The 17,006-nt window shown below is 38.8% G+C and overlaps 3 protein-coding genes across 6 annotated transcripts in view; 2 read left to right on the top strand and 1 right to left on the bottom strand.

The window, feature by feature from the left end:
- The window catches only part of LOC129755587 (epsin-1), a 253,461-nt gene that overhangs the window by 86,488 nt on the left and 149,967 nt on the right, over positions 1-17,006 (top strand). The gene's annotated exons all lie outside the window — the stretch shown is intronic.
- On the top strand, positions 19-1,387 carry LOC129758602 (uncharacterized). The gene is made up of 2 exons (XM_055756148.1): positions 19-835; positions 891-1,387. Exons 1-2 carry the CDS (start codon positions 19-21, stop codon positions 1,385-1,387), a joined length of 1,314 nt encoding a protein of 437 aa, XP_055612123.1.
- The window catches only part of LOC129755590 (rho GTPase-activating protein 68F), a 38,066-nt gene continuing 23,504 nt past the window's right edge, over positions 2,445-17,006 (bottom strand). Inside the window, exons 4-7 of the mRNA XM_055752163.1 lie at positions 9,088-9,250; positions 4,836-4,990; positions 4,564-4,766; positions 2,445-4,500 (exon numbers count right to left, since the gene is read on the bottom strand). Of these exons, the coding sequence (XP_055608138.1) occupies positions 3,986-4,500; positions 4,564-4,766; positions 4,836-4,990; positions 9,088-9,250 (1,036 nt within the window). The 3' untranslated portion in view covers positions 2,445-3,985. The remainder of the gene's footprint in view (positions 4,501-4,563; positions 4,767-4,835; positions 4,991-9,087; positions 9,251-17,006) is intronic.

Genomic DNA, 17,006 nt, shown 5'->3' with positions numbered 1-17,006 from the left:
AAGCTGAGAAAAGCGGAGATGTTCATCCTCATATCGGTGCAAGATGCTGAGTTCGCCGAGGAGAAAGCTCTGCTGCAGAAGCCGAAGCCGGTGTCGTGGAAGAACGTGTTGCCGAAGCGTAGCTCGCTGTACAAGCTGAGTCCGTTCCTAGCCGAAGATGGTTTGCTGCGAATGAATGGTCGGATCGACGAATGTGCGCATGTGGAGGAATGCACGAAGCATCCGATACTGCTTCCGAAGCGACATCTGGTTACGGACCTTATCATAGCCAGCGTTCATCAAAAGTTCTGCCACATGAATCACCAGTCAACGCTCAACGAAATCCGCCGCAGATTCTACGTTCCGGCATTGAAATCGGTCTATAACCGTGTCCGTGACCGATGCCAGCACTGCAAGATTCTTCGAGCGAAACCAGAAGCCCCCGAGATGTCTGGCCTTTCGGTTGGACGCCTACAGCCATTTTGTCGTCCATTTTCCTACGTTGGTATCGACTACTTCGGACCGATGCACGTAGTTATCGGTAGGAGGACCGAGAAACGATGGGGTGTACTCATAACCTGTCTAACTGTGCGAGCAGTACACCTCGAAGTCGCACACAGCCTCACCACCGACTCATGCATTCTCGCCATACGAAACTTCATCGCCAGGAGAGGTGCCCCGGTTCAGATCATCAGCGATCGAGGCACCAACTTCATCGGAGCCAGCCGCGAACTGAAGGAAGCCCTGCAGCAAGTGAACCAGGACAAGTTGATGGAACACTTCGTCACCACTGATATAGAAATGGACGTTCAACCCTCCGGCGTCACCACACTTCGGCGGAGCCTGGGAACGCCTAGTTCAGTCCGCGAAGAAATCCCTCAAGCACCTACAACTCACCCGCACACCCACAGACGAGATATTACGGAACACGCTTACGGAGATCGAGCTTACCGTTAATTCTCGACCACTAACCGAACTACCGCTAGACGACGAGCTATCGCAAGCACTCACTCCGAATCACCTTTTGATCGGGTCGTCAGACGGTTCAAAGCCCCCGATCGCATATGACGACAGCAGCTACGCTCTGAAGCACACCTGGAGAATGTCGCAGGTCTACGCCAACCGGTTCTGGCGGCGTTGGGTAGATGAATACCTGCCCACACTCACACGAAGGACAAAATGGTTTAACCGTGTCAAGCCGATTGAGGAAGGAGACATCGTTATCATCGTGGACGAGACACTGCCAAGGAACTGCTGGCCGAAAAGTCGGGTGGTACATGCAATCCGGTCCAAGGATGGACAGGTTCGTCGTGCACTGGTGCAGACTGCAACTGGAGTTCTTGAGAGACCAGCCGTGAAGATCGCGGTGTTGGACGTCGGTGCAAACGTGAGTACTTCGGAGCAGTAACCTCGAAGTACTGCGGGGGAGTGTCGCAACCATGTGTTATGCCGTTTTTTCGCAATGGGTCGCGCCGCACCAACACACTCAACCACAGCGACGGTAGGTACCGCTGTATCACACCTTTTCCACACGAAACGTCAGTGATAGCGAATTGAAAAAGAGCGAACTGAAGACTATCGACTGAAGAAACGTGTTCGCCCGAGAATTCGATAATTATTACTAATTTATAATATAATAAAGCTAATAGTACGTTCTAGTTTGCAATAAGTGAAGCCTATTTCGGTTATTGTGAATCTTACATCTAATAGTACGGTGGTAATCCTTACAAACTAATAGTACGGATAGTAAGCGTAGCTGCTGTTCTGGAAACAAAAAGGAAAGAGTGCCTTAAGCGTCTAATATAAAAAATAAGTACCAAACACACAAGAAACAGTATTCCCACATCCGATCCTGTAACGATACACTGAAGGGACACTAAACGTGAGTCTATCATATCTACAGTTAAAATAATCAATATTTACAAAAAATATTCATGTAAAAAACAACAACAATATGCACAACAAAAAATAACGAAATACTTATATCATTTTATAATTATAATTTCTCTCGATAGGAATTTTTTAACGCTAGTTGTAATACACGTTATAAGATCGGAAAACCGTCTATCTTTTCGTTGCATCTTGCAACAGTATCATTGAGGAGTTGAAAAATTATGTAAAATCTGAGTTTTGCTTCAGATATCAATAATCGATTTGATTTATTATTCCGGAACATCCATCCTTTTGATCCTGAAGGCCTCGATTATGAATTGTTGCCTCAGGAATATAATGAATGTTTGAGGGCCTAGCAACTGGATCTTGCTGCGAAAAGATGGAAAAGAGATTTGCAAAAATGAACCTGACTGGAATCTAGATAAACATCGAGGATGAGAAACTCGTGGCGTCCTCGGACAATCGGCGCTGGAACCTTAGGTATGTAATTTTACAATGTGTGAAGTTTGATTTGGCAAAGTGAAACTTTTCTGGGGTTTTCAAAGATGTCATCAACAAGTAAACAACGTAAATTCAATGTTTTTAATTTTATTTTGACCTATCAATTGACTTTTATGATTTTCCGTCTCTTCCTCTGCCTTCCGGAACTGTTAGTATTATTTACAAATCATTATCGTTAGACTCTGTACAACAGGATTAAGATTATTCCATCCATCACATTCATATTGCTAATAAACCTATTGCAAACTCGGAAAACAAAACCTCACAGCTTCCGCATTTCTCTATAGTACACTTGATTCCGGTGTCCACACATTTGCACACGCGCAACAAAATTCCTTAAAATCTGAAACAACTCTTTTCAACATTACTGTACAGGCAACTTAGTACGTAAATTGCATCTCTCACTATCTTTGACCCCATCTTTTCACCTTTGCTGTATCAAAAAGCGTATTACGATTTCTGTGCCTTTATTGAGTAAACTAAACCTTGCTACTAGTGTTTTTTGTTTTTTGTTAATTTCTCGGTTTCACCGCGTGAGTTTTCCTTTCCTACTACTAATAGCAGTACTGTGATTTTCTTTTATACACTATGGTTCTAATGACTGGTGTGGACTTTTTTGTTGTTGTTAAAAACATCGTTGGATTAGCTCCAGTAGTGGTTTGATTTTTGATGATTTTTTTGACTTGATATTTTGTGTACGTTTGGTTTCTTCCTAACCTTAACTAAGTTTAGTATTGTTTTAAGGGTATTTAAAATCACGACTAAAATCGATTATTTTTATTGATTATTTAGTGGATCAGTTACGATATTCGTTTTTGTGTTTGTAATAATTGGATCGTTTAGTAGCCTTTTTTGGCACAAACATCAGCTCTATTGTTTTTTCTCGTCTGACTAATCGGCCATGAATTTACTGTGATGTGTTTGGTTTGAGGGATAATCAGGGGGAATGCCTGAGGTATGATTTTTGACGGTTCGATTATCTTTACTATTCCAGAGATATTTTTATTTTTATATGCATCGTAATGTCGTGAAGCACCAATTCTGATTTTTTCCGCTTCAGGGTTATACTGATTTATTGGATTCAACAGTCATTTTTCTTTGGTTTTAATCCACTTCAGAAACTACGCTCTACACTGCCCGGTAATGACTATCGTTGTGCAACGCCCGATTTCAGCAAAACACCTCCTTCATCCCCATTGCTAGGAGTCCTCCCTAAATTTCTCCTAATACATAATCGTATTCGCCGATGTCTTTGTTGTATCAAACGTTTAACTAATTTAAAATATTACTCATAAAATCACACTACATTATGAAAGAATGTTTCGTGTTTAGTATTTCCTTAAACAAAAAGAGGTACTCTTAACAGTTGTTTTATTCAGCTTTGAACCTAATCTCTAAACAGACCATATAAAATGTTCAACTTGTGCTCAAATCACATAAAACTTTCTTCTTGATCGTAAACGCATCTCACTATTGTTTCATCGCTTGAAAAGGAAAAACCTGAAATGCACTATCACTCACTCACTTTTCTCTAACATAATCGCCAAAAAAAACTAATGGAAATTGTATCAACAACCAACAACCACATGCGAATCGATTAGATCAACCGCTGTTAATCGTACGCGCCGTCCTTTTTGTTAATGTCCACAAAGTAGATATCGTCCTGGTGCTGCAGGACGTAATCGATGAACGCATTGATCGGGCCGATTTCGTCCAGTGACATCTGCGCCTGTTTGGGCCAGATCAGATTCGGGCCGAACACTATGGCCAGATTGGACGAGGTCATTTTGTTGAAATCCTTCCGCTCCATAATTTTGCCAAGAAACTCGATCAGATACTTGAACAGCTCGTAGTTCTCCTCCGGCAGCTTTTCGCGCAGGATCTGTTTGACGTTCCGCGATCGCTGCTCTTCCGTCGTCCACTCGGCGAACTGTACAATGTCCTCGTACAGCTCATAGGTGAGCAGAGGTTCCTCCAGCTCACGTAGGAATGTTTTCAGTAGGGCCGCCACCACGTGCGTATCTTCGTCCGAAAGATTCACCTCATCCCCGTGATTAACCTTCTCCCTCAGCTCCTTGATCCGGGAGTAGTTGCCGGACCGCCGGAAGATACCCTCGGTATCGATCACTGTGGAAAAAGGAACCTCAGTTAACAAACTATTTGATTAGACAGACTAAATTTTAGCCCTACCATCAGACAGCGACAGGTGATCGACGCACTTGCGCACGATCGGTGGAATGCAGTTCAGGCAGGCACTGTTCTCGATGATGAACTTGAGCGAGGCCCCGAACTGGTTCGTCCGCGGCAGCTGTTCCAGCGAGCGGCTCGATTTCAGACTAGTTTTGCTGCCCCGCAGCGTATACCGGGAGCCGTTGTTGATTTTTTCGTCGAATCTTTGGGGGAAAAAGGATAAAATAAGTTAGTGTTCAACAAGGTTTTCAAGGCTTAAGAAGGGTACTTACTCCCTTACGGTGTCCGGCACTTTGAGGGTGTTCAGTCCGAGGGACTGCTTCAATTCGTCCAGGCTGGACGTGTAGATGAGTTTGCTTTTGAACTTCTCACTGATTACGGGTTTGAAGAAAAACCAGACCATCTTGATGAAGGTCGTTGGATGCACCTAGACAAAAAGGTAAAAAAAAAATAGGCTTAGTAGAGAATAATTTTAAAATTGAAAACTGGTTTAAATAAAATTAAGTTGACAGAATCTATGGTCGAAAAATGATTCAGACTAGCTAGATAACAATACTTAAGTAAATGGAAATGCTTCAAAAGCCATCAAAAATGGTTGTTGAGTTATCGATTGTATGTTTCTTTTTGTCAAATCGGTTCAAATTCTCTTTAAAATCTATCAAACGAAAATTATTTTATTCCGACGCTTCGGTGTCGATTAACAACATTCTTCAGGGATTAAAAAGGCCATTGGCCCTTATTCTGCGCCGCGAGTGACGTGACAGTTCGCGAGTCACCCCACCGTCACTCGACTCTTGTCACCTTATTCCGACAGTCGGTTTAAGTGAGGTGACAGCAAGGTGAGAGCAAGTTACAGATACTCATTCCGAGCTGAGTGACTGGATGAACCCATCTAGAAAAATGGAGAAATTTGCTCTGATTGTGTTGTGCCGGTGTTTACGATTCGGGTTTTGAAAATTGAATTTAAAATAAACTAGTGAAAATTGTGCCCCGTCCTGGACAATTATCGGATTGTACGGTGTTAGCAAGCTGGTCAATTGGAAAAAAAGGACGAATTTGGCTACAAAAGAGGAAATTTCAGCCCAGCCCGGATTTCAGATACAGCATCAAACTGGAGCAACAAAAACTCGAACATGCCAGGGGCGACTGCTGTCTCACAAACCGCGGTGCGCAAAAAGGCTTCCGAGTATCTGCGACAACCTTAGCTGCTATTTCAGGTTGGAAAAATAAGTTGCTTCTTTTAATCTCACCATTTCTAACTTCTGTCTACCTATTTTAGGTTTAGGTGTTGCGGCCAGCTTGGGGCGAAAATCAGCGAGGACTAGGGCTGATGGAATAAATCGACGCGGTCCTAGAGTCGGTGGTGTCGATTATCGTTTCCAATCCGCTGGAACGGGGCGAAGTAATGCGACCAGGTAAAGGAAGTCTTCCGCGGAGTCGATCAGCTAAAGGCTAATTTACAAGCTGTACCGTCTGTTGCACGACGTCCTCCAGGATACAAACAGTGAGCTGCTCTGAACGTTCACGGACGAAAATACCAGCTACGCCCGGGAGGATGCCATGAAGTGTATCGTGATGGCCCTCGCCGATCCGAACACATTCCTGCTGGATCCGTTTCTGTCGCTGAAGCCGGTCCGGTTCCTCGAGCCGATTCAAAATCTGCTATCGGCGTTTGTGTTCGAGAAGCTATTTACAGTTTCTTCTAAATTTTTGTTTTATTTTACACCAAATTCAAAAAAGTTTTGAGATACGTGTTAAAAAGTTACGGCTACTAAATCAAAAGATTAAAAAGCGGGGTATCGACTTTTCAAAAGTGTTCACAATTTCGAATTATTCAAAGTTTATCAATTGTATACAAAATCATGAAAACTAATAAATTTATTTTGCCCTAAAGATTTTTCAAAATTTTAATCTCAATACTTTTTTGTAATTAATCCGGGCCCGGATGGACCTGAAAACTCGCACCGTGTACATCTCCTCCTGCCCTCAGTGGCAACAGTTAAGATTGCATGCCAAGGAAGATTTGGTAGCAAAAATCCCTTAAATAAAACCAACTCCTTTGAACTCCAACCCGTCTCGTAAAAAGAAATCATCGTTGTGTTTACAAATTTATTAATAATTTAAGCTAAAAACATGCTAGGTAAAATATTTTGATTGAATTTTAACAACTAACAACTCCGCTTTCTGTAATTTTTCATTCCATTTTAATCTCGTCACCACCTGAAAAGGTACCGACAATTGTCACCTAAAATCGTCACCCGAATGCGACGATTCTCACCCACGGTGACTACGAGAATAGGGTAAGAACTCACAAAGTTCATCCGAAGTGACGTTCCTCACCTAAACCGACTGCTGGAATAGAGTGACTTGGGTGACTCTACCATCGTCACGTCACTCGAGGCGCAGAATAAGGGCCATTGTTTTTTTTTTTATAACTCAATGCTTCTTGGATTAATTTGATTTGAAAATTTGAAATTGAATTCTATCTTTTAAGTCCCTTGTGTTGTTTGATTCCCGATCATTTTCGTCGAAAAGGATTCAGAACTTTCAGAATCCCCTTTTTATATGAAATGAAAAGCATTTTTACCAAAAAATAGTAACTGGGCCGTTTATCTTTTTTACTTGATTTTTGACAAAAATTCATATCTCATGAATAAAGAATCAAGTCTCTCCTTTAACTTAAAAAACGCACCACGAAAATGCTTCTCATTCAATTATTCACTATAGTTCGTAGTCAGAAACTGTAAAGACCGCAATTGCTGAATTTTGTTTTCCAAAAAGACACCTGGCCCTTGGCCCTTATTCTGCGCCGCGCGTGACGTGATGATTGTCACCTCACCTCGGAGTCACCGTGAGATTTGTCACCTTATTCCCGGAGTCGATGTGGGTAAAGTGACAGAGATTCATTCTAGGTGAGTGGCCGAATGAACACATCTGTCAAAATGGTAGAATTAAGTTGGTGCTGTTTTGATTTTGCTCTCGCTTCGGATTTTCCGAATTAGTTTTTTGTGTAACGGGTTAGAATTTCGGTTCGAAAATGGCCATCATCGGATTGTACGGTCACAGCAAGCTGTTTGAGGATGATAAACGGACGATTTATGCGACGTAAGTAGAAATTTCGCTCATCAAAGCTCGGATCTGGGTATTATTGCCGAAAAAAAAATCAGATGCCGACGGCTCCGAATGTGCCGGTTTATATATTTTCCCCAACCGAGGTTACCACCGTGGCAAGCCGGAAATTGCCGATCCGAACCGTTAGTTGATTGTGGCGTACTGATTCTTTACTAATGGATTTTATTGTTATTTTTTAGATTTGGAAAAGTGGTCGCAATTTTAGAACTGAACAAGAACTTACAACATGACTTCGTCATCTTCGAGGCTGCGCCACAGGAAAGTCGTGGTATTCCGTGGAAAAAGCCTTCAGCCGTATCTTAGAAGGCATCACTTCCTTCCACATCCCCAAACTACCGACCGACCAAATGAAACTTTCCGATAAGAAAAGGCCATGACACAAGAACGGAAATAAGCCGGATTTTGCAAAAAAAAAATCATACATTTTTGCTTCCATCTTTTCAAAACTAACATTCTTTATCATTCAATTAACTATTTTAGAGCCTTTCATTCCCATGTACATAAATTTTCTGTTAAATTTCTTTTTCGTCACCACCTGAAAAGGTACCGACAATCCTCATCGATTAGTTCAGCGAATCTATAGATTTGTTCGTGAAAATTGTTTTTAAAATGGTCATAATTTATGGTCATAATAATGGTGCTGAACTTTTAGAGCCAAATTATTCCCTGTTTCTTAAATTTTTTATTGAATTTCTATCTTGTCGCCACCCGAAAAGGTACCGACAATTGTCACCTAAAATCGTCACCCGAATGCGACGATTCTCACTCACGGTGACTACGAGAATAGGGTAAGAACTCACAAAGTTCATCCAAAGTGACGTTCCTCACCTAAACCGACTGTTGGAATAGAGTGACTTGGGTGACTCTACAATCGTCACGTCACGCGAGGCGCAGAATAAGGGCCATTATGAAACCAGAAAATGTGATAAAAAACAACGACCATTTTGATCCCTGAAGATTGTGTTAATCGGCATCGAAACGTTGGAATGTTTGAAAAAATTTGCACTGATTTGTAAAAAAATAAAAACAGTCAACCAAAATGTTGAATCGAATTCTCGGTAAACAGGTACAAGCTGTTCTGCAAAAAACAGAAAAGTGTCTCCAGTTGAAAAAGAAGCCTTCCTCAAGAGTCTTCATCAAGTGATCGTCATTGCAACGCACTATACTCCGTTTATGTGGATCAAGAATACATGAGGTGCCAGATTGCCTCCTTGTGGAATACACTCGAATGCAGGTGAGTAGGTACGCGCTTTACTTTAAGTCCGAATCTGATGATTCCAAAATATTATTCCTTTCCTGATTCTCAATTATGTCAACAATCGCAATGGTATAGTTTTTGATTTCGTTCAATTTTATCTGATCAGTTCAATTCATTTTTTGGCTGAAACTTACCACGTATAGTTTCTTGAGGTTCTTCTTGAAGCTGCGGTCCAGCTCCTTGTACGAGTTCCAGAGAAATTGCAGCGACGGTTTGCTGTTATCCTTCATGCCCTGGTGGAAGTACGCGATGATGTAGTCGTTCTGGACGAATTCTTCCATCGATTTGATGATAAAACTGAATTGAGAGAAAGATTGCACTGTTAGAACACACTAAACTTTTGACCATTTTTAATGGTTATTTTTTTCATTTTTTGCATTCACACCTTTAGCTTCCAGCGATCCCCTAAAAATCACATAATACTTTTTAGTTTTATTCTAATCTAATCATAAGATCAGGTACACTTGTGAATCATATAACTCCTTCAGGTTTATTTTTACCCCTCTTAATCAACAAACTTCGTCACCCTTCAATCACACTATTTTCTTGCACGACGAGAGACACGCGCGATTAGATTTTTCCCTCTTTTCTTTTTTTTTGCAAACTGTTTCTTCCTTCAAGTTCAGCAAATTTCGAAAAAACGATCCTCGCGGCACGGTTTCTGATTTAAATCTGGCTGGCGTGAAAATCACGACACCCCAATCGACCGACCGACCGACGATCGCGCATCGCAGTTCGTGCAGAGATTTGTGATTCTCGGCGGGAGAGTGGGTACATGATGCTACATATAGCTACTATGCTGCTTATGCGTCTGTCTTCCCCGTTCTGGATGCAGCAACAGCAGCTAAGCCAAAACGTAGTAAAAAAAAAGTGAACAACAACACAACCGCACCGTGATCCTCGTGAATGGGAAAATGTAATTCGGATAGCTTGAATTCACATGATCGACAGACTACCGTAGGTTGGAGTGGTTTGTTTTCGGGTGGTTCAATGGAATTTGGATAATGGAAGCCATACTTAAATCACCTTTAAGTGTAGGCAGGAGTGTGTACCACCTACTGCATATTTCTGGACACGTGGCTTGAGCAACGACTCAGTGCTCCAGCATGCGCAACATTCAAGATATAGCACCAAAGTTAGTTTTTCTCTAAACAAAATGAAAAAAAAATTGTTTTTGTTTTTTATTTATGACGGTAAATATTTTTTCAAGAGAGAAATCTCAAAATATGTTTTGAAAACCCTTGCCTACTTCAAATTCATCTTCTGCTAAATTCGTTCAGAGCCGAAATCAATCGTAAGTAGGCGATGCCTCATTGGCATCGCATGTGTATTTTTTTTCGCTTGACCGAGTCAGATAAAATTTTTGATTGATTGAAAAGTTTAGTTTAGTGTTTAAATTGGTTGAAAAGTTAATTTGTGCTAAAAGAATATAACTAACGGACGCACCGGTAAACGCCGAGAGTGATAAATTTACCCGTTATTTGTTAGAACCCACTTTGTGCCATCAACTGCTGGTATGGTCGCAACAGGAAGACACAAGCTTCAAACTGTAATTTTAAATATGGTATGTTGTTTTTTTTTCGTTTTTTAGAAATGAGAATTTTATTTGGGAGTTATTTGGGTTCACAATTGGTAAACATGATAAAGAACCGAAGAAAGATTTTCAATACAGGATTTTAAAAAAACATTTCGGAAATAGAATCAGTATCCCAAAAATGCGATCCGAAAAAGGATAAGACAGAATCAAAATAAGTGTTGAGAGTTGAAATTCAGAACCAACCTAGCAAAAACTAGGAACATTTTGAATCCTAATTTCGTAAGAGATTTTTCAAATAAAACTAGCCAAAAATTATTTGAAACCGTTTAAAATCCTTTCAAAAGCATTCTACTCTAGAAACGAGACTCAGGGCAGGATCAATTTACTATGTTTGGAATGTTGTTTTATAGTCTAATTCAGTGATTTTCAAAGCGACTCCTTTCGAAATATTTTTCAATGATTAAAATTTGCAGTTTGTTTTACAATATTTTACTGAAATTTAGCTTGTAAATTTAGAAAAAGGGGACGAAGCCGGATTGGAAGTATCAAATGTAGAGCTACAATAAAACATGATTTTCAACTTTTGAGTTATAAAATCTGAGTTAAAAACTGGAAATAGCAATCAAGAAATTCAAATATGTCTAAAATATTCCACACTACTGTAGACAACCACAACTGAAAGTAGCAAATTTTCTACCTCAATTATACAAAGGTTGCCAGATTGCCCGGTTTTATCCGGGTTTTCCCGGATATTTAATATAAAATTTGGAAAAAGTCCGGTCCGGCCCGGTAGCCCTGATTTCATTGGAAAAGCTCGGATTTGGCCCGGGTTTCTTCTCATTTTCATTCTCTCTTGTTTTTTTTATGAGTAATTTCTAGGTTTTGACCAAATTTGCCCGGATATTGCCAGGATTTTGGTCGACCATTTTGAAATCAAGTGCCCGGATTTTGCCAGGTTTTTACATAAAAATAGGCCGGATTTTTCGGCCCGGATACATGCTGAAAAAATTCTGATAATAACCATTACAACCATCGTTTTTTAATAAGATTTAGAAATCAAAAAGAGAGTTCTGGAACAGCTACTTACGCGAGAACAAATTAGACCTCTGGTCAATTTGATCAATTTTGTCAATTTTATCAATTTGGTCAATTTTGTAAAATATACATAAGGTACACCACGGCAAGTGCAAACGGATTTTACCATAGTTCAGCTTTCACATATCCCAGAAAAATACGTATATCTTCAAAAATTACATTATATTACATCTTACATAACATTTCCAAATTTGAAGATCAAATTTAAACTTCAATATTTAAAAAAAAAAGTTATCTATAAATTTTTTTTATTCACTCAAAAACATTTCTTTGGGCCTGTCGTATGTCGCATGAATTCACAGTTTAACCGTGACGTATGTTGAAAAAAAAGGGCCTTTCACTTTAATTAGTCCAAATTCATGTATTTTTCTGATTAAGTACTGACTGATTTTGATCGATTAAGTAGTAAAAGTAATTTGGGTTTAATGGTTCCCATTTTCAAATTTCCTTTTTTCCCGGTTTTTCCGTAAGATATGTTATGACTTCCCCGGTTTTCAAAACATGAACAAAACTGTACATCGGCTTTTTTTACCATTTATATGAATGTTTGGTGGGATAATGTACAGAAAATGAACTATTAACAAATTGAAATGCAAAGCTTCCAGAAATAATTTTAGAAGAAAGTAATTCTAGTATCCAGCGAAATCTCGTAGAATATTGCCACCTTCTTCTAAGTCTTTGACAACCACTCCGATTTTATAAAATTTATTTTCATGATTTGGGTTTGTTAAAACATTGCTTTGATATAACGCCATGTGATCTGAAAATTTCAAATTGAAGTTCTAATAAAAAGTTTGTTTTTTTTTTCTGCCCTTTTACTGAATTTTACTACTGAGCTCTTACTGCTGATATTTGAAATATGATCATGAACAATTTATTTCGGATTGAATTACTGATCCATAATCAAAACTAAATGTTAAATTGGGATTCATAATTCGAAATTAAATTTAAATTTTAACTTCTGATGTAAGCTGAAGATTCAGTTTTTTCTTGGATAGCTATAAAATTATTCTTTTTAATAATGCGTATCTACTAGATACTATCTAGTCTGAGCTCTGGGTGCTGGATTCTGGATGAGCAATATTTATCAAAAATCTAAGAATTTTCAGTCTGGCCCAAAAAATTTAAAAATATATAAATGAAAACTTTAAATTTGAAATTTTAATCCAAACCATGCTTAGGGTAAAATTTTTAACGTATAAATATTTTGGTACTGAAACTGGAACACTGAAATTGTAAGCGCTGCTGAGCAAATAAATTCCGATTTTTGAAAAATTCTTCTCCATATTTTCCTTTCGGAATGTAAAGTGTACTCTGAATTATAAAGCTTCTGGGGAAAAAAATATTCGTGTTGAAATGAATGAACTTTAGAATTAAATAGATTTAACCCAATTAATTCAATAATAGACCCTTAACCTAGGGTTGCCATCCGTCCCGCAAAAGCGGGACATGTCCCGCTTTTTGTTCAATGTCCCGCCGTCCCGCTTTTTCCTCAAAATGTCCCGCTTTTTTTCATGGAAAACTTTTGCGAAATTCACTGACTTACTCTGGATAAAATCAAACTTTATCATCAATTTAAATTAATTCACTCAACAAAAATTCTTTGCAATACGTCGATTTTCTCAAAATAAGCAACACGGAACATAAAAAATTCGAATACGTCTTTTTTATGTTCCTTATCATCAATTTTTCAGAGTTTACATAAAGACAATACTGAATAGCCCTAAAGTTACAATAAGAGCACGTTCAATCAATGCAATGTAAATAACTTTGGTATGAAGAAACTATTGTTTATGGCATGTTAATCCAAATTATTATAGATCTTAATTTTTCGACAGAATCTTAGGTGCACAAAGGTTTTCTACGTGATATTAAATCCACCGTTTACATGTAGGACACGAAATATTTCTCTCAAATAACGTGTTAATTTGCAGGAACCGTGGAAAATAACGATGTTTTTGATAAAAAACCGTGTATATAGAAGTCATGTAAGAAAAAGTGAGCCAAATCAATCCGCGTTACAAGAAAACCTTAGTGTACTATCTATAAATAACTTTGGCTGATGGTATAGGTTTAAGTTTGGCAATACAATAAAGCTTTTTTTTAAGAGTTTCTTAAATGTCCCGCTTTTTTCGGCTGTGTCCCGCTTTTTTGTTGTGAAATGTCTCGCTTTTCTTTGAAAGTATCTGGCAAGCCTACCTTAACCAGAAAAAAGGTTTAATTGATAATCTCTATTTCTAGGAACGAATGGGTAAAGGCATTATATTCCTATTGAGGTAAGTTACTCAAAAATTTGAAAAATTGATCTTAGTTTTAAATCTTCAGAAGAGCTCCAGTTCCAGTTCCAGCCAAGGTTGTTTTTGTCAAAACATTATTTTCTAGAAGAACGATAAAGGGTGATACGGTCAAAATTAGTTCAATATCAACTTGACGTATTTCTTTCAATTATGCATTTAAAAAACCTGAACACCACTTATTTTGAAGGTGTGTGTGAGTAGAATGTTGCTCCTATTTTGATTTTGGAATTCATTCGCTTCAGTTGTCAAAGTGCCGTCCAAGGAAGAAGAGCAGCGTTCAAAATTTTGTTCGCGCATCGCGAAAATCCGAGCTACTCGCACGCAAAGCTGGCAAAATCGCTAAAAGTTGCCAAAACAACCGTTACAAATGTAATTAAAGGGTTTGGGGAACGTTTATCGTCAGCCAGGAAGTCTGGATCGGGGGGAAATCGAAAACCGGAAGCCGCTGAGACGACAAAGAGAGTTGCCGGTAGTTTCAAGCGAAACCCTAACCTCTCTCTTCGAGATGTCGCAAATAAGCTGGGTGTATCGTCTACAACCGTGCATCAAGCCAAAAAACGAGCCGGACTACCGACTTACAAGAAGGTAGTGACTCCAAATCGCGATGATAAACCAAATACGACGGCCAAAGCGCGATCCCGTAGGCTGTATACGACGATGCTGACGAAGTTTGACTGCGTGGTAATGGACGACGAAACCTACGGCAAAGCCGACTACAAGCAGCTTCCGGGACAGGAGTTTTATACGGCTAAAGGAAGGGGAAAGGTACCAGATATTTTCAAGCACATGAAACTGTCAAAGTTCGCGAAGAAATATCTGGTTTGACAAGCCATCTGTACCTGTGGCTTGAAAAGCAGCATTTTCATAGCTTCCGAGACTGTCAACCAAGAAATTTACGTGAAAGAGTAAGACCAAAAAACTGCTAAAGACGAGCAGCAGTTCAAGGCAAACTGGCTTTCTGCGGCGAAGAAGGTGGACAAGGTGGCTTTACAAAATCTGATGGCAGGGGTTAATCGAAAGGCCCGGCAATTTGGATTTGGAAAAGCGGAAGCCTAACTGAATATTTTTCCTGAATTTTATACTAATTAAACTTGAAAAAGAAATTTAATTTGATTTTTTAAATAAACGATTTCACCGATTTACACGCGTTTTCCCTTGACCAAATTTTGACCGTATCACCCTTTACATTTCAAAAAAAGAATAAAAAACCTTCGGTGCCATCTTTATGTAAATGTGAAACTGTAGAATATAAGATGTATCCAGAGGTTTCTTTTTTCGGGTTACTTCTTCAAATCAAAATCTAACATTTCGTTTTTTGATAGTAATCTTAGTATGAAATGTATGTATATGGTAATTTTTTGAAAAATTATGATTCCAAATCGAAGACCATGTTCTTTTAACCTTTCCACACCATGTGACGGTATATCAACAGTGATCGGAAGACTAAAGGTTTACATCCATAGCTCTTCTTTTTCCCCCGATAGGCAAGTGGAAATCGAGGGAAAACAACCACACACCATGCAGAAAATCACACGTCACAGGAGGGCGTTCAAGAGTGTGAGAAAGACATAGACAGCTAGATTGGGAAATAGAAAAAGATAGAAAAAAAACCATCTGCTAAAAACTAACTAACCCCCGCCCGACTATGGGATTAGCTATTACCTACTAGGAAGAAAGACGTTTAGCAATCTCGTTGCATCGTCGTAAAGAGATTATCTTTATCGATTGGTTTTATGAGGTGTGCTTGTTGTTGCAGCAATCGTCCTGTGAGGGTAACGTTCGAATTATGTCCGAACCCCGCAACAGGTACCGACATATAGGTTTGGGGTTGGGGTGTTTTTTTGGAATAAACAAGGTGGAAATCAAAATATTGTTTCACTAAATATTACCGAGCGGCTACTTCATAGAGATTTTGCAATCCCAGATGGAAAATAAAGTAACTATGATTTGTTTTTAAAATTGAAGGCTGTTTTAGCCACAAATAAATTGTTTAAAATAGAATTGAAAGGACTGTTCTCGTGACATTAGATTAAGCTCACTTTTTACAACACAATACTGAACCATTAAAATTAAAATTGAGCTGAATACTTAATCTTTATATGCTAGAGAATACAAAATAATTTTGTTTTGTAAAGATGTGTACAATAGGCTGGTAAGAATCGGGCCAAAACAAAGTATCAATCGGCCTTGGGTTGCCTTTGGGCCCAATAAAAACGGTGCACATTTTGGTGGCTTATTTTAAAATAAGCTGTAGCAAAAAAATCAAAATTTTTATGGAAATAAGCATAGAAAAAGTGACTTTTTCGTTCAAAAAATCCTACAGCCTCACTGTTGCACTGAATTCAAATTATTCAAGATACATCTCATTGCTGAAGATTTTAGGAACAACTTTGCCCCAGACCGTGAACCTCTAAAATATGCAAACAAAAGTTATGACGATTTCAAAATTGAATAATTTAATTTCATTTTTTTTTTTTGTCACATCTTTTCAAATGTCAGAAATAGGAGCCATTATACGTTGAAAACTAGCTGGCGTGTTCCCTATCAATTTATGGTAAATCATTTGTTTCATAATTTCCTTCGATTTTACCTAGAACCCCTCCTTATCTTAGGTGAGAGGGGTTCGTAATTTATTAGAAACAATTCCGGCCCCAAAACAACCCGTTTTATCATCTTTCACGACAATCGAACCAACACAAGACACGAAAACTCATACACGGCATATGGGAAAAGACGCCAGCTAGTTTCCAACGTATAATGGCTCCTACTCCTAATATTTGAAAAGGTGTGAAAAGGGAAATTAAATTAATTAATTTCGAAATCGTCATAACTTTTGTTTAACGCATTTAAAGGTTCACGATCTGGGGAAAAGTTGTTCTTAAAATGTTTAGCAATAAAATGCAGCTTGAAGAATTTGAATTCAAAGCAACAGTGAGGCTGTAGGATTTTTTGAACAAAAATGTTACTTGTTGCATACTAATTCCCATACAAACTTTGAGTTTTTGGCTAGGGCCCTTTTTCAAATCCAAGAGCCACCAAAATTTTCACTGTTTTTATTGGGCCCAAAAGCAATCCAAAGCCATTTGATACTTTTTTTCTGGCCCGATCCTGATCAGTCTAGTGT

This window comes from Uranotaenia lowii, chromosome 3 (assembly GCF_029784155.1).
Source record: "Uranotaenia lowii strain MFRU-FL chromosome 3, ASM2978415v1, whole genome shotgun sequence".
In the NCBI taxonomy this organism is placed as follows: Eukaryota; Metazoa; Arthropoda; class Insecta; order Diptera; family Culicidae; genus Uranotaenia; species Uranotaenia lowii.
This window is presented reverse-complemented; position numbering and strand designations above follow the sequence as displayed.